Here is a 27,834-nt window from a genome sequence, read left to right as displayed (position 1 = left end):
AATCTGTGCATCCTCTTCTCACGTCTACATTCTCCCTACTTCCCTCTCCAGTTTGATATTATATGACAGTGCCCATAATTTAAATTATTCTTGCTTCTCTCCATATTTGTTTTGGGGGATTTATGGAAACCTGGTTTTCAAAGTGATTTTAAGGGCATTCTGAGATTTCATTTTAGCCAGGGCTAACAATTATGATGATAATGGACATGTTTAGAAACAAGAAAAAAGGAAACTTAACTACATGAAACATAATCAAAGTACACTTCTAGGTGGATGTATGAGCTGTTCCAATCCTCTGCATGCTGTCACTATCCCTTTTTTAAAAAGATGAGAAGCAACTAGAGGGATTGTGTGCGTGGGGCATGTGTGAGAGATTAAAAGAGAGAAATACAGGGTGGTTGAAAAGTCACACTATCATTTAAAAACAGAATAACTTCTTAATATCTTTTATTTATTTATTTTGAATGAATGTTTCTGTAAATTGCAATATAACATGTGTAATTTATTTAGTTAAATTATGAATGCTGATGTCGCACAGGTGACTTCAATTTGCTGCCTCACAAGCTCTGCACCCTTTGACTTGCATTTTTCATGGCAAGGTTCAGTGTTTCAGGTCCTGGTGCATGAATTTCTTTTTGAATGTTTTCTTTACATTGCTGCTGGATATTGTGAAATTTGTTAACATTAATAATTCTTTAGGTAGCCCCACATGGAAAAAACCTGGAAAGGTTAAACCAGGAAAATTGGCTTGTTAATTGACATTTGTGTTTCTTACAATTACAGTTTGTCCAGACATGTCTCCGAGGAGCCGTGTAGTCTCTTTGTGTACACATAATAGGCTGTCAATTTTCAAAATAACATTTTATAATTTTGGTTCATTGGACCATGCTAAATTTCTCCATTAAAAAATCCATTGCATTTAACCCCCCCCCCCCCCCGAATTTTGGGGTTTGCACAAATCTTGGCCCGGCCTTTTAATTTTTTTTAAATTGCCTTGAATAGGCAGGATTACTTTTAATATATGTGTGTTATGGCGACAATCTTTGTGCATATTTTGTTTTGTTAATATTATGGTTATGTTGTTTTTACTTAGTATATTCTGTGATTTTTACCTGGGAACTGCTCGGAGTCCCCTCGGGGAGATAGAGCGGTATATAAATAAAGTTATATTGTTGTTGTTGTTATTATTATTATTATTATTATTATTAGGGTTGACATGCTAATAATATCTAAGATTTTTTAAAAAAATCTTATTATGAAGATGATTTTGATTTGTTTAATAGTAATGTGACTTTTTGGACCACCCTGTTCATGCAAAATAACATTACAACACGTGGGGGTCACTGTGGGTGTGATAGTCCTTCTTAAAACTAAATCTTTTTGTGGGGAGGGGTTTGATGATGGAGTCCTTAGAAGGCTGTTTGGCAAGCCAAGCAGTTACTATTCTGCACTAAATTGTACCTCTTTGATACCTAGGGTCACAATTATCACCTTATTTGATCTCAGGAGATAATATATCTGTTCCTCAGAATTGGCAAGTTGTGCCACTAATTAATTATTTTTTCCTTGATTTTTAAAAAAATACACTTTATTGTCTATTCAAGAAGGGTAAGAAGTGTACGTTTATCCAGCTGTAATGAGTTAAATAATTTTAAGAAGCTTATTTGTTTCTTCTTCTTTTTATAAGGCATATTCCTTTTCAAACAAACATACGCTATTTTCCCAAATTGCAGTTGCATTTATAAAAGCAGTCTGTTTTTTTTTTATCATAGGGACTCATTGTTTGCACTCTTGATCTGGCCAGGAAGCTCCTTTTGCTCTTTTATTTAATTAGTTAGTTTCACATTTTTCTCCTTTTCCTCATCTCTTTCATAATTGTAAACTTTTTATATCACTTAATTTTCATGTTTCCTTCACAATTTAACATCAGAATCTCTTTTTGCCATGCAGCTTTCCTTCACATATAAATACACTGTTTTCCTGACAAAACTTTATTGTATTTTCTTCATCCTTCTTTTCCCCTCTAATTCCATCAGGTTATAACAGACCATCATTCTTCAATGAACAAAGGCAGGCTACTCCAATCTTATTCTCTCTTGTTGCTCTTGAAGTACAGAGCCTATTGTTAGTCTTTCTCTGTAAAGAAAGTGTGGCATAGCCCATCCTAGCTTTGCCTTTCAAAACTGCCCCTATCTTTTTCATTTGGGCGGTGTGCCTGTTTTACCAGGTTTCATCAGGATTCTGCCCTAAATCTCACATTTCTTCTTAGTTCCTTCCATAGTATCAACTGCCTTCCTAGCTGCTTTGCTTGAGGGCAGATTCTGCTGCCCTATCTATAAGAGAAGAGACTAGAGAATAAGATATCATGGATCTCTTTGGAGTGGTGCATTAGAAGAACTGTGTTTGTTACTGTCTGTTGCTAATAGTCACGATCAAATGAGTTTATTTTTCTTTTCAAAGCATAAATGTAGTGGCAATGTTTGTTGATGCCTGAGTGGTTAATTGGCAGATCTCACTCACCTGTGAATCCTATTGATAAAATTAGGAAAGTCTATACTTATGGAAGCAGACAGGCTCCATGAGATTCTTGTGTTTCTAAAATGATTTCTAAAACAGATTTTTGAAGACAAGAGAAGAATACAAATATCATATATTAGTGAATGTCACCCTCTTAGGGTGTAGTGAGGGACACTCTTTTTGTGGAAAATTTAAAGTGCAATTCTTAAACAGAAAACATGATCCCATCTAAGGTAGGGTCTTAAAAGAGAATTGCCAGCAGATATTTGGCAATGAATAAGGAATAAATTGAGGGGCAATACATAAAAGATAAAAGGTAAAGGTTTCCCCTTGACTCTGTGGGGTGGTGCTCATCTCCATTTCTAAGGCAAAGAGCCGGCGTTGTCCATAGATACCTCCAAAGTCATGTAGCCAGTATGACTGCATGGAGCGCCATTACCTTCCTGCCGAAGCAGTACCTATTGATCTACTCATATTAGCATGTTTTCGAACTGCTAGGTTGGCAGAAGCTGGGGATGACATCGGGAGCTCCCCAGTTTCAAACCACCAACCTTTTCATCAGCAAGTTCAGCAGCTCAGCGGTTTAACACGCTTTGCCACTGGGGGCCAATACATCGCTGTTTTAAAATGTTACACCAATAACCATTACACTTACTCTAAACGTCTTAGACTATATATTTAAGAGAATGTTATCATGATATTGTTGGAGTTATTTGAAGATATGATACATCAGCTACATATTATATTCATGTAGTTTTATATACCTAGAATCAAATCACTTGAGATTTGTTTTTAACAACTGCTATATTCTGTAAAACAGATGACAGGATATAAATATCCAGCAGACTTTTTCAGAATTCTTCTTGAATCATGATTTAAAGACTGCATTGAAGGGGTTTATTTGAAATAATTTATTTAACTATTAATTAGTTTATTAAAATATGCTTCTATTTTCTGAGCTGCTTGTTAGGTTGTAGGACAGAGCAATGACAATCAGTATAACCTACTACATAAAACCCAGTAATAACCAAATATATGAACATTGATTTGTTGTGAGATGAAGTAATATTCAGTTTAGAATGACAAATTTGGAGATAATATTTCTTCATTACGCATATGAAATAGAATTGGGGCAAAAATACATTTCTCCCATATTCTATCATTAAACTAACTTGTAGAAGTATCCCGTTGACACAATCTGTATTTGGAATATGTGAACTGTCAACAATTCAAACAAACATTGTTGTAAATTGTAAGCCTTAATGAATTTTAATATGTAAGCACGCAAATCATAAAATTTGTATATTTACATCTTCAATGTATTCCATATTTTACTGCTGCCTATTATTGAGATTTTTTAAATCCTCCATTTTATTTTTATGCTTTTTTTTGAGGAAACATCCATTCCCCTGTGCCTGTGAGGCTTATAAATTTTGTTATGAATGCTCAAAAGATGGAGATATGAACTTAAAGATGTTTCTTTCTTTACTAGAGCTCTTTCTTTCAAAGAGTGGAGGGGACTGCACTTTTATTCATCAGTTCATAGAGTGCCAGAGTGAGTACACAGCATTCATCGTATTCACTAAAAAGTCTATAAAAAGATTACCATCTATCATCTGAGCAGTTCTAGTGGTACTTTTGGAAGCTATGATAAGAAGTACAGCTTTTTAAAAATAATTTATCAATCCCATATTTAGTATATTTTAATACATGTTTCCATGTTGGAAGCTGTACCTTAATTATAGCTACTACTATTCTATTGTAAAATAGTTATACCTAGTTATATAGTTTTGTTAACTGTGATGATGCTACAATCATAAATAGCGTTAAAAGATCCAGGATGGGACAGATTCTCAGTTTTTTTGTGGGATGAGGTTATCAAGTCAATGTTAAGTTGTAAATCTAGCTCAAAGAGTTGGGTAATCGTTATCCTGCATCCTCAAAATTATTTTTCGGAACAAATTTCCAGTCATTTTTCCAATAATATGGGAATATTGGGAACCAGCAGAATCAGTACTCCATGCACAAAATAATCCATATTTTTTCTATAGAAAGAGTTGTATGAACTCTACCATGATTATGCAGTTTTATTTGCGTGTCTGAATTAATCTGAGTCACTGGGGAAGACCTGGTTATATATTCAGTCTTATTGTTGAATACTGGCATGAGGTTGTGAAATTTAGACATTTAGGTTCAGTGAAATTTAGATTCAGGTTCTTGCTCAACTGTACATCTGCTTTCTGTTATTTTAGTATAGCATGTGAAGAGAGAAAATGTATATCCCTCCATAGTAAAATACAAATGTAGATTTCACTTTGGAAGAGATGTGCAGGTTATTATAAAAGTGTGTGAAGTAAATCAGCCTCCCTGACTTTTATAGATTATTGCAAAATTTTATGGAATAAAAGGAAAATCTTGCCTTAACAAGTTATGAGAAGGGATAAGGTTATGGGCTTTTGAACAATTCAGAGGAAGAATCTATGTGATCTATAAATAATTGTTAAGGGTGCAGAAGAAAACAAATCAATACATCAAGTATGTCCTTGTTTATCTTGTTACTTTTTAGTAACAAGATAAAAAACCAAATCTGGACAGGGTATTGGGCACAGTATTCCCCACAACACAGTTGATGTTAATTTTTAATCTTTAAATTTCAGAAATTGTCTTTGTCATTTATCCTTCTGTCCCTGTTCATCTCTCTCTGTTTCTGTGTAACCTTAATAAGTAATACCTGGGCAAAAAGATAAGGATTCACAATTTTATTATAACCAGTAATAAGTTCAGCACATACATTCCAAAAATTGTTAGATTGGGATGGTAATATTGTAGAAAGCTATTCACAACTCAGACATTGCAACCTTGTTAACAATGCCAAGTTAAGAGAATGAAACAAACAACATTGAAATAAAGTATTGATAGATCTCTTACACTAACTAGAGACACCTAAGATTTACAGCATCCCTTCCCATGTTAACAGTGGAGTTTGTCTCCTTATGAACAAGTGTACAGTAAAATCTTCAAATTGTACAGCTAGGTCTTGATTTTTCTTCTTTCTTTCTTTGTTTAATATTCATAGGCACATACTAGTCTAGTTCATTCTAGTTTCTTAAGATCGCTAAGAACTATGATTCTCTGCATAGAACACACTTCATATTTAATCAATCAATTAGTAGCCTGCCTTCTTCCCAGGATGGGGTTCAAGGTAGCATACAACTCTTTAAAAGCACAATATAGTTTTAAAATGCTTAATACAAACGTTAAAAACAAGCTGCATTTCTGTTTAAAAACACAAATTAAGAACAATATTAAAAACAAGTTAAAATACAGAAGGTCTGGGGCTAGATTTTCACTCAGCATAATCATGTCTGAGTAGGACTTACTTTGTAGACAGTCCATAATAAATAAACTTAACACATGATAGTTTTCTGCATAGATATACAGCAAATATTAATAATATTTGGAAATGTATGTGATTAATCACTTAGATCTACAGATATGGAACCTGTACTTTTATGCATGCCCTTAATAAAACAGATACCTGAAAATTGTATGTAAGAGTATGATATGGCTTACTGGGCATTTACTGTTAACTGTCAAGAAATCTTAAGGTGCATAAAAATCCACATTTTACTTCTTGACAACACAGAGCCCTTCTTAAAATGATTTTGTGATGTTTTACGTTCTAGTTTTTTTGCTTTTAGTAGATTTGTGGCCCAGTTTTAGCTGTACTCTAAGCCTTCTTGAGGCTGTTTATTAAAATGGGGTATAAAATATTGGCCAGGGTCCAGAGGTGTACTTTCCCACAGCCTCTGCCAGAGTTATGACCCCCCCTTTGGCCATATGGCTTTGTAGTGGAAAGTATATCAGTATAGACATGAAAGAATAGATAAATGAGGACATATAAAATGCAAAACATATATACATACTTTCATTTAGAAATATTATTGCCTGCCATTTGAGGATCAGAAATGTTTTGTTATGGTGTTTAGATGACAGAGCATTTTTATACAAATTCTTTACAGATAGCGAATGGACTTCACTGTGTTCAGTTTGTGCTTTTCTCTCAGATATCCTATATGTTACATAGTTGATTATTTTGAGCAAGGTCTATTTCCATAGACAAGATATATCATGCACAACCTAAGCTTCAAGCAGCAGTTTTGATTTTCATAGGGTGATATTTGGTCTAGTTTTTTCTTAATTTGTCCACTTATGATAAAATATCTAAAGTCAATTTTAGGTTGCATAGTTTCTGTTGGAATTCCAGTCTTATCCTTGAGCATACGTTTTGGATTTGCCTTAATTACTTATCCTTATCAACCTTCCATTAGTTTGTTTAGCAAAGCCCCCCACAACAACCCACATATGATGTAGTTCAGTTCAGATTTGTGAGACAAGCATTAGAAACATCAAAATGCATTTGATTACTTAAGTGGACACATGAGCTATCATAATTGAAAACAATTTGGGCAGAGATTTTGTCTGAAGGATGTTCATACATGTACATTGTAATGTTGCAGTTGTAAAAAGGGAGACATAATAAAATACATTTAATAAGAAAAATAAGCAGTTGAAATTTGTGTGAATTCCACAAATCTTCACATTCTCATTACCATTTTATTGTTCAGCAGGAAGGTATCTGCCTTCAAGATAGTACAGAATGTGTGATTAACTCATTTTCTGCCCCATCTGTCTTGTGCTACCTCTTATTCTACTAGTTTATGACTCTTCTGGTATCTTTGTTCCTTCTCCTGATGCTTTCATTTGGTTTCTTAGTCTGATTTTTCCACATTGTCATATTAATTTGATTTTCTTTTCCTGCCTATTCTTGTACTGTGTGTTGTTCCTGCCTCATTAGTTTGCTAACAAAGTATGAGGCCACCAGAGTTGTACATCTTGTTCCAGTCTTCTTTCATTCCCACTTGCTAGTCCTCCCAGTGATCATTGCAAGAAAATAGTGAGCACTTGTACTGAATAGCCAACTTATTGGCAGCTACATGGGAGAGGAATCTAGTTCTTCTCTTCCTCTTTAAATTTAGACAGTGTGAGGAAACAGTTGGGCGGGAGTAAATGTGTGGTAGAGGTATATGAGACAAATAGGTATACTTTGGTTCATTATAGTCCATTTCTTCTATTCTAAGACACACTTTTCCCACTATATAAACAGCTCTAAAAAGAGGTTGCATCTAAGAATCAAGGTTGCCAATGTTGTGTATATATACATACATGTTGGTGGTGCTGAAATTAGTGTGTATCTTTCACATGATAGCATCTTAGAATCTAAGAAATGTGATATATTATTAGCTGCCCTAGAGCTCATGTCAGGAGAAAGGAGAGATGTGTATTAATTGAGCAATAAAGTTACAGAGATGAACTATGTCTGTGGCGGAATTTCTGTATAGTTTTAAGCTAGATGACATAGCACCATTCTCTGTACTGTCTTCACAACAGTTTGCCATGTTGCTCGTTTTTGGACATTGTAACAGAACGTGACCATATTATGTATTAATGTGACCACTATATATTATGCATGCACATTGTATATCTATTTTGAGCGCCTAGAAAAATGCTTCAAAAATAAGGAGGACACTGGGGGAATCAGTACTAACAATGTCTATGAGATTGTCTTTTTTGTAGTTCAAACAATTTCAGTGATGATTACATGTCCTTGTTATGAATTCTTTGTGAATTGTGTTTGTTGTTGAATTTTCTCCAGATACATAAATAACTACATCTTTTTGACCAATCGGTGAACCATGTAGGTTTATAATCACTAGTCAATGTGATTATAAATTTATGCTTCTATATACCAGGTTCTGGGAACATACAGAATGCTATCGCACTTGCATCCTGCTTATTGCAATCTCTTGAGCTACTGTGGAGATAGAATGTAGGACTATATAGACCTCTGATTTGATCCTGCAGGGCTTCCCCATGTCTCCATTCAGTAGCATTGGTTTGCAAATCCTTCCACAACATTTAAAATGATTTTTAAAATCTTATTTTGCCTAGAGATTTCAAACTGTATTTTGTATAATTGTTTCATTGTACTGGAAAAAATCCACTGAGTCTCTCAACAGAGAAGTGTGAGGTAATTGCTTGTTTAAATTTGGTCATGGAATGTAGGTTGAGACGTGTACAAAGAAATGCTTGCACAGTTCCAGCTAGGATAGTAACCCTTATTTTATTCAGCAGACAAGCTCATAGACGAAGGACATCTTTCCAGAGTGGATGAAACAAAGATTCTGAAAGGTTAGCCTTCCTAATTTACTTATTTTTGAGGCATGTAATGGACCTTTGAATTGGGCATTGGAGCTTTTTAATAAAAGTGAGGAGTTTTTTTTAAGGAATATGGTACACTTGCTCACACCCTTTTCTCAAAAAATACTCCTACTTCCAAGTAATGTTCTTAACAGTGCCAGTGTTCATGATAGCAATAATAATAATAATGGAGAGATATTCGAGACATACCTTTGAGACTACAGGTGAAGCCTTTCTGTATTACAGGCTTAAATATGGAAATAAAATATATATTTACCTACTACGAATGAATTTCCTTCCGATAAATAATCAACTCATTGTAGAACTTACCAACCACTGTGAAATTTATTATATTCAAGATTTTAAATTTTGCTATATAGTTTGAAATATAAATATTTCCTTGAATTCTATGTATGTCTTTATAAAATTATTAATACTTCATTGAATTATTTTAATCAAAGATGAATATTTTCATTTTTATTCTTTAGACAATAGCAGTTTTTAAAGCTTGTACTTGATTGGTTTTCTGTGTGTTCCTTTTGTGCAAAGTGCAGGAGGCATGCCATATTTGGAAAAGAATGCAGACAATAAACACAAGTGTAATTCAATGCTTACATGCCAGTATTATCTTGAAGAATGGTGAGCTATTTTTGCACTGATGTGTAATGCATTCCATTTACCCTCTAAAGATCCATCGATGAAGTTTAAAAATAAAATTTAAAATAAAATCTAAAATAACACAGTTACTTTAATATGAAACAAAAATAGAAGAACAGAAGAAACCAATATAAATGTGAATTTGTCACCTATTCTAATTGACTAATACAATAAACATGCAGGGAAGATGTGAAATTAAATCCCTGGCATCTCACTTTAAAATAAAATATAAATAAAATCTTCCCTAATAAAAAATGAATTTGTCACCTATTTAAATTGACTAATACAATAAACATAAACCTGTGGGTTTGTTTTTGTTTTTGTTTTTTTGTTTTTTTGCATAGAAAGGTACCACCATAACAGTTCATGTTGTGTGCAGGGGTGATGTGAGATTAAATCTCTGGCACTTCACTTTAAAACAAACAAACAACAGAAAAGACCGCTTTCTGAGATTTCAGGGAGTTGTTGCCTGTCTGTTTGGGCAAATTGTCTAACTTGGGATAAAGCATTTTCTTATATTGATATAATTAGTGGTGTCACTAATATGCTGCCTTTTTGATTGATTACATCTATAACATTTTTGAAACCTTTGCTTAGGGTTGTTAAAACCAAATGTAAAAATATTAAATACCCATATCTAAGGCTGAAATAAAAAAATGTTAAATTACCCATCCAAGTAGTCTTGTGGAATTCTCTTTAGCAGCACATTGCTATGACATACTGTTTTCTTACTTTCCTTAGTTTCAGACACTATCTGCTGTGCAGCGTGAGGGCTGGCATTCAGGAAACTTCAGTAAAATTCTCCTTGGGGAATCCAATATATATTGAAAAGTTTTTGTGTCATTATCACTATAGTTAACAAAACTGAAAACTGGATGCTTTATCTTTTGTAGACATGAAGTCTGAGTTTTAAATTTTTTATACAAATTCCTGTAGAATTATATATATTGAAGCTTAGAATCACAATTAGGAAGTGGAGTAGGAATGAGTAGACAGGAGAATGAAATTCACTGTGTTTAATGCCCGTGTCTCAGATGACTCACTGATAGGTCATTTGTTTCTTCTTTGTCCATATAGGGAAATATGAATTACACTGCTGCAAAAGGCATTACATTCAGATTAATACTTTCAAGATAATAAACTGTCAAGAAATCTAGTCGCATTTTAACATGCAATACTGGGGTGTGGTAGTAATAAAAACAGCAGGAAAAAAGTCATTGGTAGGCACTAAAACTATTTAAAACATCGAATCTATTAAAGCAACTAATGAATTGTGGACACTGAAAAACTAGGAAGATAACCTTCCCTCCATTTGTTACTTTGTTCAGTCTCCTTTTATGTACAGTTGTATCTGGATTTGATTGAAAAGGAGAGTGTTAAAGTTCCAGTACTTTTCTCTACTTATTTTTTTTGTTCTATATGTTTATGGTTTGTGTACTTGTTCACAAAGCCTTAAACAATTATCATTTATCTCTTATTCCTTTATCTGGATGCTGTGTTTGCCATGTCTCTAGATGGTGCTGAAGATATCAGAGACTAAGAACAGAATGGTTCAGAACAAGACTTTTTGTGTCACAGCACCTACTCTCTGGAGCTATCTCCCAGTCCATGTTTTAAAAAAGTTTCTTCTGATTTTCTGGTAGCTTCTAAAATGTATTTGTTTTAGTAAACTTAATCAGATGCAACCAATTCATAAAGGTTAATAAATGAATAAATATTGATTTCACCTGGTTCTAAAACTGTGAACAACATCTGCCAGCAGGTTTATGAAGATGCTGAAGAAATGGATGTACATGGCATCAAATTAATAGTTTTCTATCATTCAATTCTTGATTAGGAGAAGAACTGTTGAATAAAATGCTTCACATCAATATTCTGGGGATTGATCCAGGAGGGTAACATTTTCATAATATTAAAAGCCCTGGGTGGTCAAGGAAATCTCAATAGGAACACACACAGTCTGTTAGTGACCAAAATAGAAGAAATCATTCTTTTGAGATGGATCTGTCTGCTCAAGTGGCTTACCCAAGAAAGAGTGATTCTTCATAACCCAGTAGTTAGTAGTACTTATGCAGTCCAAGGAAGGGTTCTTTAAGGGAGGCTTCACAACTGCTGGAACAATTCTTCCTCCAGAAAAAAATGTTAATTATATGGTCACATGTATCCACTTCTCTTAGCTAGATATAATTGTCCAGAATGGCAAAGAATTGTAAAAGGTTGGTAAAATGAGTTTTCAGTGCCTTTAACACATCTTTGGGCTGTCATAACTACAATGTTCTTGTAGTTCTTGGAGTGTTCTTCATCTGTATATAGAATTTAAACTAGAAACTGTATTAGAGTAAATATCAGAGTTTTATCTGTGAAGGATATTCTTAGAAGTCACTTGAGCTTCTCTAAGAGCCACGATAAAGAATACCTGCCATTGCTTAGAAAAAGATCAGGTGGATAGCACTGTGCACATTGGAGATAACCAGGTTTCTTTGTCACTGTCAGTGCCACCTAATAGGTCTTCACGAGAGGCTCTAATAAGGTTTTTTAAAAGGAGGCTTTCCCATTTTTTCTTCCATTTGCATTTCAGGATACTGTTCCCTCCTTGGAAATCTGAGGTTTAGTTGCTTAGGAGAAATTACAGTTATTCCGATCAATTCTGAATTCCACAGACAAACTACATTTTGACAGGAGTATCAGCCGTGTCAGTAGACAATTCTATTAGGTCAGGAAACCAATTAAAGCTGAATTCAAAATGATCTTAACAGACTAGAGAGATGGGCCAAAACTACAAAATGAAGTTCAGCAAGAACAAATGCAAGATACTCCAGAACAAATGAAATGCAAAGATGCAGAATGGAGGAATCCTGGTTCGACAGCAGTATGTGTGAAAAAGATATTGGAGTCCTCATGGACAACAAGTTAAATATGAGCCAACAACAGCAGCAGCAACAACAATAACTTTATCCTGCCACCATCTTACCAAAGGAGCAGCTTACACGGGGACCAAGCCCAACATAAACAGAAGTAAAATATAGCACAATTAAAATACATTGCATTGCAATAATTAAAACAATAAAACCATGCAACAGACATCATAAAAACAGAAGAACATAAATAACCATCAACCAGTAGCCAAGAACAATGGGCGTGTTCAGATCTAGGCAGGCAGGGCAAGGGTTAGTGCAATACAGCTGTAAGGGCGAGGCTGGTAATAAAGTGCTACAGGGCCAGACAGCAAATTAGGGCTAGGGGGCCTAGTCAATAGAACCAATTAACCAAAGGCACATTGAAACATCCACATTTTCAAGTCTTTACAGAAGGTAGACAGGGTGGGTCCTCGTCTAATCGTCCAACCATGCTTGTGACGAAGGGAGGGGGAGAAGGATCAACCCAGCAGATCTTAAAGCCCGTGCAGGTTCATAGAGGAAGATGCAATCACAAAGATAGGCAGGACCTGAATTATGCAAAGCAGCAGCTTAAAAAGTCAATGGAATTTTGATCTGCACAAGTAGGAGTATGGTGTCTAGATCTAGGGAAGTCTATTCTGCCTTGGTCCGTCCACACCTGGAATACTGTGTCCAGTTCTGGGCACCACAATTTATGGGAGATGTTGACAAGCCTGATAGCCATGTATAAATATATGAATAGAAGCCATAGAAAGGAGGGGGCAAGCTTGTTTTCTGCTGCCCTGGAGATTAGAACATGGAACAATGGCTTCAAACTACAGGAAAGGAGATTCCACCTGAATATTAGGAATAACTTTCTAAATGTGAGAGCTGTCCAGCAGTGGAACTCTCTGCCCTGGAGTGTGTGGTGGAGGCTCCTCCTTTGGAGGCTTTTAAACAGAGGTTGGATAGCCATCTATGAATGTGATTTTCCTGCTTTTTGTCATGGGGTTGGACTGGATGGCCAGTGAGGTCTCTTCCAATTCTTATGATTCTTATGATTCAATGGGAGGGCTTGTTTCAATTTGGGCTGAAGGGCTGGTTGTTTAAAGATGTATTAATGTGGCTAGAAGTAGTAATCTGATGTTGTCAGTGACTAGATGCAGAGTATATAGCAAAATGAAAGGATTTTTCTTGATGTTTTCTTTCAATTCTTGTAAATAACGAATAATACAGTTTTTCTCCTATAGCTGGGAAATCTCTGAACACAGTAAATGTGCTACAATTCTTGCTCATCTCAGTGTTACTAGACAGTCCTTATCAGTCTATTTCTCTTTGAGTTTTTTTCTATAGAAAACGTACCTCTTCGTTATTTCCCCTCTGTATTTCAGTGAAATTGATACATTTTTAATTGTGGTATGCTAAACAACTTAAGATTGATTTTTAAAAAAAAGAACTGTAATGCAAAGAGGCCTAGTAGCACTTGTGAAACTGAGAGTAAGAAGTTGTAGTATAAGCTTTGATAGACGTAGAATTGATGTCTATGAAAGCTTGTAGTAGAAGATGCACCTGATGATATAGAAGATGCACCTGATGATATAGACTTAAGTCTACAAAAGCCTGTGCTACCAACTTTTTTCTCTGTTAGTCCACAAGGTGCCATGAGATCCTTTTGTTTATCAATGGAGATCAACACAGCTGTCCTTGAATTTTCTCTATGTAGTGTTTGCATGTTATGAAAACATTAGCTCTAAAACATCAACATCACATTTAAATACTTGCTTTGAAAACAGTGGCTAATTTGCCACTGGTTCTTAGTAGTATTCGAAGAAGTACTAGAAGTAGTAGTAGTAATTATTAATATTTTATATTTGTTTATATATCACCTTTCTCCCATAATGGGCCTCAAGAAGGCTTACAAAATAGAGGCAGTCCCCAAGTTACGAACAAGATAGGATCTGTAGGTTTGTTCTTAAGTTTAAGTTTAACAAGGGTGTTAATTCTTCCCTATGTGATCCAAAGCGTGTGTGTGTGTGTGTGTGTAGCTTTGGATTGCATAGGGAAGAGTTAATACCCCTGTGATGTTTGTTTTGCTGTCTGTGCCTTCATTCAGAAGATTTCAGCTTACTTTCAATCTCTACAATAATTTAACTTTGGAAAAATATGGCTTGTTGTGGAAACAAGGATTAGTGATAAAGCTTCAGTGGAGACTTGATAACTCTTTCAGAAGTGAATTTCCCTTCCTAGGGTAGATTTCTCTTATGTCCTGTTGTCTCACCCCATTCTTAACTATGAGTCGTTTGTATGTCGGATGTCTGTAACTTGGAACTACCTATAATTAATACAATATGTTATTCATTATGTACAAGGAAAAAATAGTTGAATAGGCACTAAGATAACTCATTTATGAGTTCTCTGTTAAAGCTGAATGTGTTTTCCCAGATGAGGCATACTTGCTGAGTTATAGCATCTATCTAAATGGAAATGTGGCTATAAAAACTGCATTTAGATTTATAGACTTAAATAATATGAAAAATGATCTTCACAATGAAGTTCTCATTTCTCTCAGAATTGATCAACATTTAATCAATCTTATGTGCTTCAGTCAATTTTTGAAACATAATTTGTAGGTGGGCAGGAAGACTTATAAAAAGTTGTGAATGAGACAAGGAGGTAGTTTTTGATTTATCAGGATTATTTGAACACAATTTCCTATTAACACTCCTTTGGAAAAGTTGTTTATATTGTTCTGCATAACTTCAGATGTTGGGTTATTTTAAATTTTGTGCTACTGTACTTGAGGGCTCCCTCTTATTATTATGCAAGCCTTTTCTTACCTAATACAACGTGCTCTAAAGCAGTGTTCATTCTAATAGCCCTTTCCTTTCTCACATGTTACAATATCTGTATTGTTCTGGAACTAGTTTTCAGTGTCCCTCTCTCCTGATTTGCTCCCTGAATTAGTGAACAAAACAACAAACTTTACACTGGGTTCCAGCTGGCCAGAGTACAAGTTTTAAACAAAAGGCTAAACTATGCATGAGGCAACTGCATCCTGTGTTGGGTTGTTTAGTATTAAATATGTGACCTGGAGATATTTAATCCAGTTGGGAACAGGAGTGGAAAGACATAAGAAAACATTGATTTTAACTGGTGTTCTTTTATATTGTTTTGACCTTACATTTTTCATGTCGAAAATACAACTTGAAAGAATACAAGGAGTACTGCTTAATGTCTATGTATTGTAACAGAGGCATTTTTTTTCTTTTATAGAAAATCAGACAAAAGCTAAGGAAGCAGAATTGTCAGATACTCTTAGCCCAAGCAAAGAGAAAAGCAGTGACGACACTACAGGTATGTTTGGGGTATATGTTTACATGTACTCGGATGTCATTTTAAAATACAAACAAAAACTTTAAATTTCAGATAATTTTTTTAAATGCTGTATTTTCAGATACATGTATGTTGCTATTTTTCTTATTATGTGTTAAATAATATGACACTTGAAATGCTACAATATTTTTATTTTTCCACTTAGATGCTCAAATGGATGATCAAGAACTGAATGAACCTATTGCTAAAGTAGCTCTCTTAAAAGGTAAATTACTACTTTTCTTCACAGTTCAGATTGATTCTTGTAGTTTTTTCTTGATACAATATTCCAGTTTATGATAGTGAAGAATAGTAAGTTTGAAATATTATTAAATGGAACATCAGTTTACTTGTAGAATATAATTAAGAATTTTAATTGCTTCTTGATGGTGTATAATAGATACTGTATGGATAGGTTTAAACAGCAGCTGAATCTATGTAGAAGTGGTTTTCACTAACCAAAGTGATTGCAGCTTACTACAGTGTAACTTAAGAGTTTCTTAATATTTTTATCAATAAAAGTCCTTCAAGGATGCTCGTTTGGTCACCAAATCCAATTTATTAGTATATTTATTTCACGTTGTACCAAGTATGTTTATTAGTATATTTATTTCATGTTGTACTAAATTTTATCTGGTACGTCAGATAAAATTTAAATATCTGAAGTACCAAGTTTAATATTTTGCAAACAAAAAATATAATCCCTATAATTTCCTCTTGAGATTTTGTGCTGCTGCACACCATTCCTATAAAAGTTCAGCTGAAATTAATGCAGCATGTAATGAAGCTATATTCTAGTAAGTGATTTGTACATATATGTGCAACTACTGCAAGAGACTTGAATTGAAGAGCAGACACTTCTCATAGTATCAGTCATGATTAGTACAGGAAAGGCATGGCAACCTCCAAGCTCAATTCAACCACTACATATTTCCACCAACTCAGAAGCAGGTGGCCCATTGTGAAAGGCTTTTCAGTGTACCAGCTACCAGTTAGCTCTAGGCCAAATAAGATTTGTGTTTAGAGATCCTTGATTGACCCTGGTAATTTCTTGTTCTTTGCCTAAGGGCATCTGCAAAATGAAATAAGCACAAATTGAAGTGCAGCTGTTTTGCTTCATGAGAGGGATTCACCCTTTAACATATACCATTTCTCAATTTAGACCTTGAAGATTTCTATTACTTTTAAAAGGGAGGCAAGTGGAAGTACCTTTTGCAGCTGTTGAGGGAAAAGAACTGAAATCCTTCCTTCATGCAGGAACTTCAACCCCTGCCCCTTCTTCACTTATTTTGAAGCAGAGACCAGGATAATAAAAATGTCTCCCCTGTGTCTCATCTATTTTGTCTGTATGTATTGATATGGAGTTGTGAACTTTCAGCCAATTGGATTTTGAGTGTATTTTAATGTATTTATCGTATCAGAAGACAACCAGACAGTTGTATTGTATTTAATAAAAAAACAAACAAGCAACCCCCTCCCAAACCCACAAAGTTTACAGGCTTGGTATTCTATTAAATGTCATTTGACCAGTAGCTGGCTACTTGGAGTGCCTGTGGTGTTGCTGTAAGAAGGTCCTCCATTGTGCATGTGGCACATTTTAATGATGAGTGATAATTTTCAGGTTTTATACTTCTGAATGAATACCTTAAAGTGCATTGGTTGTGAATGTTAGTGTCTGAGATAATGTTAAGTTAGTTAAATTATAGAATTATAGAATCATAGATCATAAATTATAGAATTATAGAAAAGACCACAAGGGCTACCCAGTTCAAACTCCTACAGTGAAGGCAAACCGAATCACGGTGGTCCTGGCAGATGGCCATCTAGCCTCTGCTTAAAAACCTTCAGAGAAGAAGACTCCATCACACTCCCAAGGCAACATATTCCACTGCCAAATAGTTGTTACCCTCAAGATGTTCTTTCTAATGTTTAGGAAGAAATCTCTTTTCCTAGAGTTTGAATCCGTTGCTCTGTGGCCCAGTTCCAGGATTAGCAAAAAATGAGCTTGTTCTTACCTCAATATGATATCCTTCCAAATATTAAAATATGACCATCTTGTCTCCTCTCAACCTTCTCTTCTCCACATTAAACATCCCCAGCACTCTAAGCCGCTCCTAATAATTTCCCTTGAACCAGACACTATACTCCTACTGATGCAGCCTACAATTGCATTGGGATTTTTTTGGCTGCTGCATCACTCATATTCAGGAGCTAAAATTTTTTAGATCTCTTTCACATGGACTGTTTTCAAGCTAGGTCATGCCCATTCTATATCTGTACATTTTGGTTTTTTTCTGTCTGAGTGTAGTCTTATACATATCTCTTTGTTAGAGCTCATTTTAGTAGTTTTGGACCAGCTCTCAATTTTGTTGGATCTTGATCCTGTTCTCTGGGATGGAATCCTGTCATATCCCTCCCAATTTGGTGTCATCTGCAAATTTGATAAGCATGCCATCTACTCCATTATCCAAGTTGGATTATTGGTCTGGACTTTGAATGGCAGTTGTTTTTTTTCTTAGCATTTTGTTTGGTAAAATAAACATTCAGTACAAACACAAAGCTAAGTATGCTTATACCAAGATGTTTCTCTTACTTTTCCTTTTTTTCTTTCTTAAAATTTTTAACTATTTTAACTATATTAAAATATGATACAAAGATTAAAAATAAATAACAGAAAGCAACATGTAGAATAGACTACATACAAAGGAAGGGAAAGAAAAGAAAGAAGGAAAAAAAAACCCTGAACATTGACTTCTGATTTTTTAGCAATAGTTACAAATGCTATAGGTTTTTATTTCCTGTATTCTAATCAACAATATTTCATATGTCTACTACTTACATTACAATTAATATTCAAAACTCATATAAAAATATTATCCAACACTGCCAAGAAAACCTGACTATTCATGGTGGCCAGGCTTTTACAAAGGTTTCCAAAGATTTGTCTCTCATTAAAGTAGGTAACTTGTCCATTTGAGTTAAATCTCAAAGTTTTGTGATATGTATATTAGTTTTATTGCAGTGCCCATATATCATTTGTTTTCTAACTGATCATCCATCTGTCCCAGTGAAAACAATTCTAGTTTCAACTGAATTTTTTTAAAAGAATCTTGTGGGTAAAATAATGTGGGTAAAATAATATAATAATGTATGTTTTTATTTTTGCATTTTCACAAATCCACCATATATGGTTAAAAAATCCCCTCTTGTTGTCCATTTTTCCATGCCTTATTGTTTACACTTCAGTTTTTTAGCCAATGAAGTGTCAAGTACCAATGTCAAGTACCAATCCTCTTATAAAATTATCCTTTAGATCAGAACAAAAAATAAATTTTAGGCCCTTAGTCCACATTTTCCTCATTGTTCCAAATATACATATTGTAACCAAAGTTTTGTGCCCATTATACCTTACATTCTTACCAACTGCCATCACGGTTTATACATTTTACCAATTAAATGTTAATCTTCCTTGCATAGCTTCATCTCACATTCAGTCTTGTTGGTTCAAAGCTATATAAATTTTAACTCATCATAAATCTCTCAAATATTTGTCTAAAGGAATACAATTGGAAAATATACCCCTCAAGGGCTATTTGTCTTAATTCTAAATTGTCCCTGGTCAAGCAATAAGAGATCATGATATGTGATTTCTGTGGCTGCTCACATGTCCCAAACAGGTTGCCAAAGAAGAGATTTAAAATTATCGTTTATCTTTCTGCATTTAAGATAGCAGGATCTGCAATGTAATCAGAAATCGCAGCTATAATTTGAAGTTTTCTTCTGAAAATAAAATTGTAATGTCTTTGTGATTTACTGTTTCCCCTCCTCTGATTACTGAATTAGAGAAATCACTTCAACATAGATGTGGCTTTTAGCAACGCTTGACAAATATTTTTGTGCTGTCTTCTGAAAATAACATTGCTTTGGGAGTAGATTTCACTAGTTTAAATGCATTTGAATTGGTATTATATTTCCTTATGATTCCTGCTCCCCCTTGATGAGAGTACATAGCAGTTTCCCTCTAAGGACCTCATCACACTAGAGAATGAAACCACTTAAAATCTGGTTGCTGCCGCCTGCAGAATTCTTGGGTTTTTAGTTTAAGGAGGAGCTTTTAACAACCTCACTAAACTATACAAACCCCAGAATTTTGCGGGAGGCAAAAACCGGATTTAAAGTGGATTCATTCTCTAGTGTGATGAAATTTCGATGGCTTTTTGTTTTGTTTATTGACTACTTGTTTTGTTATCTGTCTTCTTTACTGGAAGCTATGCAACTTGATGTTGGGGTGGATAGGTAGTGTAATTTGCTTCCGCTGTGTTTTTCCTGCTTAAGTCAGTGACACACATTCTGATAAAATGATTTCAAGTATGCCTTTTGGATGCATACTTAACCTAAAATTCATGTATTCCCCAACTTTAATTTTTTTAAATTTTTTAATCAAAAGTGGAAAAACACTGTCTTTCCATTTTGGAAATGTTATTGTACTATTTCCAAAATGGAAATACTGCACTGTTTTTTATGCACTTATCACAATAAAAATGTTCAAAATTTCAAAATTCCATATTTTGGAAACATTTCTAAAATGCCTCAAGGACCCACTGTTTCTATTGGGTGTTATGCCTATTTTGGAGTTGGGTGAAGAACAGGCCTATTTTGGCAATCCAGAGGATGTTCCCTGGTATCTGGCATGCTTAGTGCTGTTTTTGGATCATAATAATAACTTCAACATCTGAGATGAAATATTAGCTCTTTTCAGGTTAATTTGAACATCTGTATGAAATCTTAAAGAATACACTGTGATCAGCATTATCAGTCTTCATTATACTTGCTGAAATACACCTTTTTTTGCATGCAGAACTTGAATGTACGGGTATTTGATTTCATAATAATATTTTATCTCTTAACCTTTGTCTAATTCAGTGTTTTGTAGCTAACTCATTTTGCATGAATCTTTAAGATCCTGTCTTAACAAGTTAATAGAAATTAAGCAATTTCTAGAACTGATGCTTTAAAGAAAAATGTTCTTTTAGCAGATGAATTGCAGGGTGCACAATCAGAAACTGAGACTAAACAAGAAATTCAACAGCTGCACAAGGAACTGGTTGAAGCCCAAGAGCTAGCTAGGACAAGTAAACAAAAATGCTCTGAACTGCAAGGTGAGATTAAGATTCATTTGAATCTGCAGAATATCCCAGAAAATGTATGTCCAAGTTCATAAGTGATAGAAACAGATGCTTTCATCTCCATAGTAAATTTTTATGATCTGTTTTTAGTGAAGGGGAAAAAGTGTAACACTGCAATCCTTTGTTGGCTTACTTAGAAGTTAGTCCTAGTTACTCTGGTTCTCTTCAGATCATATAAATCTTTGCCCTAGTGAACTTTGTGGGACTTAATTCTAAGTAAACATGCATAGGATTGCACTGTAATTTAAGTTTAAAAGCATTTATCATGCAAGCAGTAGAAACAGCATAAGACACTTTTCTTATGATCAGATTTATGATGTTCCATAGTATAAGGATATCATGGAGGCACAGAAAAGAAGTTCTAATTTTCAGAAAACTTAAAAAAACTATTAACTACTAGCAAAATAATTCAGTCATTTAAATATGTTAATTTATTTCTCTTAGCTTTGTTAATAACCCACTAAACTTGGAATAACTTGTCTAAAAACTAATGTCTAATGTAAAAATACCTAACAGTAAAAATAACAAATGAAAATGCTAAGATAATTTCATTTTATTTATAGCTCTTTTAGAAGAAGAAAGAAAGGCTTACAAGTTGCAAGCTGAAGAGTCCACCAAGCAAATTCAAGTTCTCCAAGGTAAAAAAAAAAATCTAAAATACATACACACAAAAAGACTATGGGGTTGAGGCCACTGAAGAGGTCAGGGATTGGAGACATTGTTTTGAAAACAGAACAAAGCTTCTCTTGAAGAATGACTGAACAAATGTATGTATAGGAGTGGTTGCAAAAAAAAAAGAGTACCTACTGATTTGTGGTATTGATACCTTTCTATTAGTAATAAGACACACAATTAAGACATCTGTAGATTGGCATATTATCACATTTCCTTGTGTCCTGATTTAAAAAATGGCAGCAAATATCATTCTTGCCCCTTTATTGTTCTCAACAGCTATTGTTATTTATAATAGTATTGAAGGCTCCTTTTCCCAGGACTTCAAGTAGGCAAGCAGTGACATTTCTTTGACACCTGCCAAAACTGTATGATTCTGTGATCACAAGAATATTCAGTTTGTCAATCAATATGAAAAATCTCAGCACCATGAAGATGTAATCATAGGAGTCTTGTCAGAAACGTGTGTTTGAGCAAAATAATAATTTACCCGACTTGAAAGAATGCTAATTTAGTTATGGGAGAATAAATGGAAATACATTGCACCTTATTTCCCTATATGGATCTTTTCCCCTTTTCTTTTAATTAAGTCTTTTATAAAGTGATTGCTTTATAAAATCTGATTTCTTACACATTTTCACAGCTCAGCTGCTTCGGCTACAAGAAGACATTGAACGTGTTCGTAAGGAAAAGGAGAACGAGATCTCCAGTACACGGAATGAGTTGCTTAGTGCTCAGAGTAAGATCCTGTTACTGCAGGAAGTGGCTGAAAAGGCTGCGTCAGAAAGGGAAGTAGATGTCACCTCTTTACAAGAAGAGCTTACAAAAGTAAGAGTGGAGCTCGAAAGGTGGCGCAAAGAGGCTTCTGAATATGAAAAAGAGATTGTGAGTCTCCAGGCCAGTTTTCAGTTACGATGTCAGCAGTGCGAGGAGCAGAAGAAAGAGGAAGCCACCCGTTTACAAGGTATAGCAATGGTGCCTCATAATTAATGAAATGTACTTTTCAGAACTAAATAGTCAGATGACATTATCTTCATTTATATCTTTAGTGTAAATCAAGAAGGAGGCAAGATGGCATTCTCAGATAAGCTAAAGGAACAATCCATCATGAGTGGTTTGGTCATTTGTGCCAAATTCTTAGAAGCAGTGATCATCAAAATTCTAATCCATTGTCTCCAAATACTCTCTCCCCTTGGCTTTAAAATTCCTGCCTTGCCAACTGATCAAGTGATTTTCTTTCCCTCTCCTTTCTTTAATTAATTATATTTCAAATTAATTATAGCTCTCAAATTATGGTTTAAGATAATACTTAGAAATTGCTACTGATTTATTCAACATGAAAAAAAAGGAAGCAGACAAATTCTAGGAAGATTCCTGCTTACATCCTGAGAAGAGAAGGGCACAATTGGAACCTGATTTAATTTCTTTTAAGTCCCTCTAAGACTGGGTTAGCAGATTGCGGAAAGTGAGCAGCACAATGTGGGCGATATTAAAAATTAATTGCCAAATGAGCAAAATGTCTCCAATTCAGGATGGAGTTGCTATTAAGGAAGATTTCAATTGGTGTAAGTGAAACTGAGAACCAGTTTCTGCAGAAGTGGGTAGTGCGAGAGTGATAATGTGAAGAAAAATAAAAACAACTCTACATTTAAAAATAAAACCACATCTTATAAATACAGTCAGAGTGGCAAAGGGTCTTGGCATCTCAAAAGCATGGATTTGAAATTTGGAAGCCATTTTGTAAATTCATATTCCATGCCGGGAGGAGCGGGGTGAACTCCCACTGTTAGGCCCAGCTTCCTCCAACCTAGCAGTTTGAAAACATGAAAATGTGAGTAGATCAATAGGTACTGCTTCTGCAGGAAGGTAATGGCGCTCCATGTAATCATGCTGGCCGCAATGACCTTGGAGGTATCTATAGACAATGCTGGCTCTTTGGCTTAGAAATGGAGATGAGCACCACCCCCCAGAGTCAAACACAACTAGACTTAATGTAAAGGGGAAAGCTTTACCTTTGTTGCAACTCAGCGTAGGCTTCATCTTGCTCCCAAAACACCACCACGCCAGAGCTGTAGATTTTGTAGTTTATTGAAGAAAAACAAAGTCAAAACATAAGAGTAAGCAATGCAAAGTTCCAAAGACAAAGGTTAAATGCAAAAACACAATTCTCAAGTTCCAAAGGCAAAAACAAGAAGCATAATCCTGTAGGCAATGATCAAACAGGAGTCCACGGTAAAACAATGAAACAAGATCCAAAATCCCAGATTCAGGAAGCCAAAAGCGTGCTGATTAAAGCCGAGGTTAATCCATAGAAGCTTGCATGAAAAGAGCCACGTTGAACTGACAATTTCTCTTTGTCAGTTAGAGACCTAAATACCCTTAGCAACCATGAAGGCATTGCGCTGACCTTTGACAGACTTGGCTTCTTTCTTACTAACTAAGCGAGAACTTCTCCTGACCCTCCAATCTAAGCGTTCTTGCCTGCTCATTAATTCACTATCTTCAGTGCTCTTCTTATCAGTTTGGTCCAGTTGGACCAAATTACCATGGGAAGGCTGAGCAGGCAAAGACAACTCCACCTGGGCGTTATATAGCTCACTGGCATTCTTTTCCCTTGAGAACTGACTTGTTGTCTCTCCTGCTGCATTGTCTGAGACAGGCACAGACACAGGCCCAGAAATCTGAATCCCATCATCCTCTTCGAACTCTCGCTCACAAGACCCACAGGGTTCAGGTTCAGACTCAGAATCAAAATCAAACTGAGCCACAACAACCTTTTACTTATGCCGAGAGGCAGGCAGCTCTGAAGAAAGGAAGAAGGGACATTAATTTATGACATAGAAGTAATTTTAACAATTTTACTAATATGAATAATTAAAGCGATCTGATTAATCTCATTTCTCATTTTGATTCATTAAGTTCATTGTTAAATGAAAATGTAAATAGGTTAGAAATCAGTTCATTCAATGAGAATAGTAAAATGCAATTGAGTTTGCAGGTGCAGGAACAAAGAATGACTTCAAAGGAGGAGAGAAAGGAAGACATGCAGTTAATCCATCTAATAAATCTCTGAAGTACAGAAGAAAGATAAGGATATAGTTATTGTGCAATTAATAGGGAGGTTTCTGACAGCAACTTAGATCTGTTAAAATTTGAATCAGTTTCTGGAGATAGTGTAAAGGAGCTGGAAAGTGACACTTATCAGGATTTTAATGAGACAGATGAGGTAATAGAACTTGGTTATTTTAGGTTGAGGATTTCAAGGGTTTGTTAAGGTTTAAGTACAAATTCAAGTCAAGATAGCCTTCAAGACAGAAAAAGGAGTCGGAGAGCCCAGTATTGACTTTCAGGTAATACTAGAGGGAGTCAGGAGACTTCTTGGTCATCTTTGGCATATTGGGTAATTCCACTTGCCAGGAACAAGGGACAATAGCACTGCTGCCTTCATGTCCTACCAAGGCAGGCATGTAGCGGGGGGGGGGGGGGGGGGGGGGCTTGGGAGGCTTCAGCCCCTCCACCCCCGAAATTCTCATGGTGGTTCGCGAAAAGGCCTTACTGGTGCATTATTTAAACTGTTATGTTTATTCATATCATTATCTGATCACCCTACTCAATATATCCCATATGCATGGATGTATTGGGGTAACGATACAAAAGGTTAGCTAGGGTAGACCCTCTTTCACTCAGACTCAGCCCCCCCCCCCCCCGAAACAAACTCAGCCCCCCCCCCCCCATCGAAATCCTGGCTACGGGCCTGTACCAAGGTATTTCCTAGGGGCATCCAGCTGACCATTCTGTGTAGATATTTTCACCTATAGCACTGCATATTAAGTTATGCATGTCGACTTAAACACTCCTTTTTCTACTAGCTGCCCATGTGGTGCATGAAAAAACATGTAATGTTAACTCAAGCTATAGTAGAAGGCTGCAACAAAGCATTCTTAATTTAACTGTTCATATAATCTGTGAAGTACTTTGATTCTGAATTGTTGGTTAAGATAAACCACCAGAAAAACTGAGATAGGTGTATTTATTTATTGTATCAGGAACAAACCAATGGTACAGTTGTAATGTATTTAAAAAGCAAACAAAAAACCCACAAAGTTTGAAAACTTGGCATTATATTAAATGTCATTTGATCAGTAGCTGGTTTCTCAGGGTGCCTCTGGTGTTGCTATAAGAAGGTCCTCCATTGTACATATGTCAGGGCTCAGACTGCATTGTAATAGGTGGTCTGTGGTTTGCTATTCTCCACACTTGCATGTCATGGACTCCACTTTGTGGCCCAATTTCTTAAGGTTGGCTCTGCATCTCATGGTGCCAGAGTGCAGTCTGTTCAGTGCCTTCCAAGTCGCCCAGTCTTCTGTGTGCCCAGAAGGGAGTCTTTCATTTGGTATCAGCCATGGATTGAGATTCCAGGTTTTAGCCTGCCACTTTTGGACTCTCTCTTGCTAAGGTGTTCCTACAAGTGAACACTATTTCTTGATTTAAGGCATACTGAGATTGGTAATACTGTTCTAGAGCTCTTGATATAACATTCTGTTTGTGCTCATTAGTTGTAAGAGTCTTTCCAAGAATTGTAGCCACACTCAAGAGTTCTTAAAATTCAATCATTGCAAATTAAATTGATTTGTGTTTTTTGAATAGTATTTGAGCTTCCAATACTTTGGCTCCTGTGTACATTTTATGTATATTAAATCAATTGCAATTGTTTCTTGTAGTTTATTTCATAGGAATTATGCCATAAGTGCATTGAAGACTGATGCTTGAGGTCTGAATACTGTTTGAAAATATTAGTTTTAGAATGGGCTGCCTTATGTCATTAAGCTCATACTTTAAATGTGTGTTTCTTTCTATTATAGTATTGATGAAACCCTAAAGATATCAACTTGTATGTGTACTTAAGGATACAAGTTCTTACTAATAGTTTATTTTTCCTATTTTGGTTATGCTCTTATATTGATTCATAACCTTTTCCACTTCAGATTGGTTTGAAGAGTGGGATTATGATTTATCATGTCCTTTTATCAGATGTATAAACTTTTCATTGTTAATTCCTATGTAAATGTTTTCACTTGGAAAATTTGTTCAGCACATAATAGTGCTATTTCTTCTGTGGTAACATGCATGAGGTAATGATACTGATTACTCATTCAGTCTTTTAAAAACTACAAAATACACATAACTGGAGACCTTTGAAGATATTCTTTGTCAGTTTTAATAGATAACGTAGCATTATTTGCTTGTAGGTGAACTTGAAAAGCTGAAAAAGGAGTGGACTGTTCTTGAAACTGAGTGTCTTTCATTAAAAAAGGAGAATTCTTTGCTTGCGGGTGAACTTCAGCGACAGGAGAAGGAGCTGCATAAGTAAGTGCTTCTAAGTCTAATGGGAGAAGTCAACAAGATTTGACTGGGTGAAACAGAGTCTTACACTATCTATTAAATGCTATATTGGGGGCAGAGGGAGCTTCCACAGAAATGTTTTGTTTTATTTTTAGGAAAAAGTCTATCCTTGCAAATCTTTTGCTGTCTTCTCTCTCCCAAACCCTTTTACATGCAAACATTTACATGCCTGCTACAGTAGATCCTTTTTCTTTAATGACAGTGACAGTTGTAATGGCTAAAAAAAGAAATCTTTCAGTTCTGGAAACTGGTCATCCCTCTACGAAAAGAACAGAGAAACAAACAAAAAGCATTTATCTAGGCCGTATGTGATTACATAAACTGCTGTTTAAAAAACTCAACCTTTATGTTTACTAGAGAAATTCAGGTAAAATATGGATGTCAATATTAGGAATTCAAAATCTGAATTAGAGATGTTAGTAGAGTTAGCCGGATTCAGAGACAAATATTAACTTGGTCATTTCTTTAGGATTGTGAATAAGAGATGGGAATTAGGAATAAAGTTATCAAGATATATATATATATATATATATATATATATATATATATATATATAATACTAATATTGTGTTATAGTAATAATATATTGTATTTACATATTACTTGTAAGCTGCGCTGAATCCCCTTCTATGTTGCTGTGAGTCCCTTCTATGCTGCCCCTTATATGCCGCTCTGAGAAGGGAAGCATATAAATGTTGTAAATAAATAAATAAGAAAGCAGGAATTGCAAAGGCATCTAGAAGACCTGGAGGTTTGATAGCATGATGGTGGGGTAGGGGGAGGTCTTCAGATTAGCTGGAGGAGGTGGGAATAAGGAGGAGCCCAAACAGTGATCTCTGCATTCTGCACATATCATGACATTTAGGGGTTTTTATCAGGTTGCCATGTGC

At 35.2% G+C, this 27,834-nt stretch overlaps 1 protein-coding gene across 50 annotated transcripts in view; it reads left to right on the top strand.

Moving 5' to 3' along the window:
* The window catches only part of SLMAP (sarcolemma associated protein), a 117,618-nt gene that overhangs the window by 75,866 nt on the left and 13,918 nt on the right, over positions 1-27,834 (top strand). For 8 of the 50 annotated variants that reach the window (XM_067463524.1, XM_067463525.1, XM_060766116.2 and 5 more), the window contains 8 exons: positions 4,010-4,072; positions 8,713-8,769; positions 15,585-15,665; positions 15,850-15,909; positions 20,720-20,842; positions 21,433-21,507; positions 22,185-22,505; positions 26,791-26,908. In XM_067463524.1, the coding sequence (XP_067319625.1) occupies positions 4,010-4,072; positions 8,713-8,769; positions 15,585-15,665; positions 15,850-15,909; positions 20,720-20,842; positions 21,433-21,507; positions 22,185-22,505; positions 26,791-26,908 (898 nt within the window). Of the gene's footprint in view, positions 1-4,009; positions 4,073-8,709; positions 8,770-15,584; positions 15,666-15,849; positions 15,910-20,716; positions 20,843-21,432; positions 21,508-22,184; positions 22,506-26,790; positions 26,909-27,834 lie in introns of all 50 variants that reach the window. The other 42 variants (XM_060766105.2, XM_067463520.1, XM_060766112.2 and 39 more) reach the window with 11 other exon arrangements.

Source organism: Anolis sagrei, chromosome 2 (genome assembly GCF_037176765.1).
Source record: "Anolis sagrei isolate rAnoSag1 chromosome 2, rAnoSag1.mat, whole genome shotgun sequence".
In the NCBI taxonomy this organism is placed as follows: Eukaryota; Metazoa; Chordata; class Lepidosauria; order Squamata; family Dactyloidae; genus Anolis; species Anolis sagrei.
This window is presented reverse-complemented; position numbering and strand designations above follow the sequence as displayed.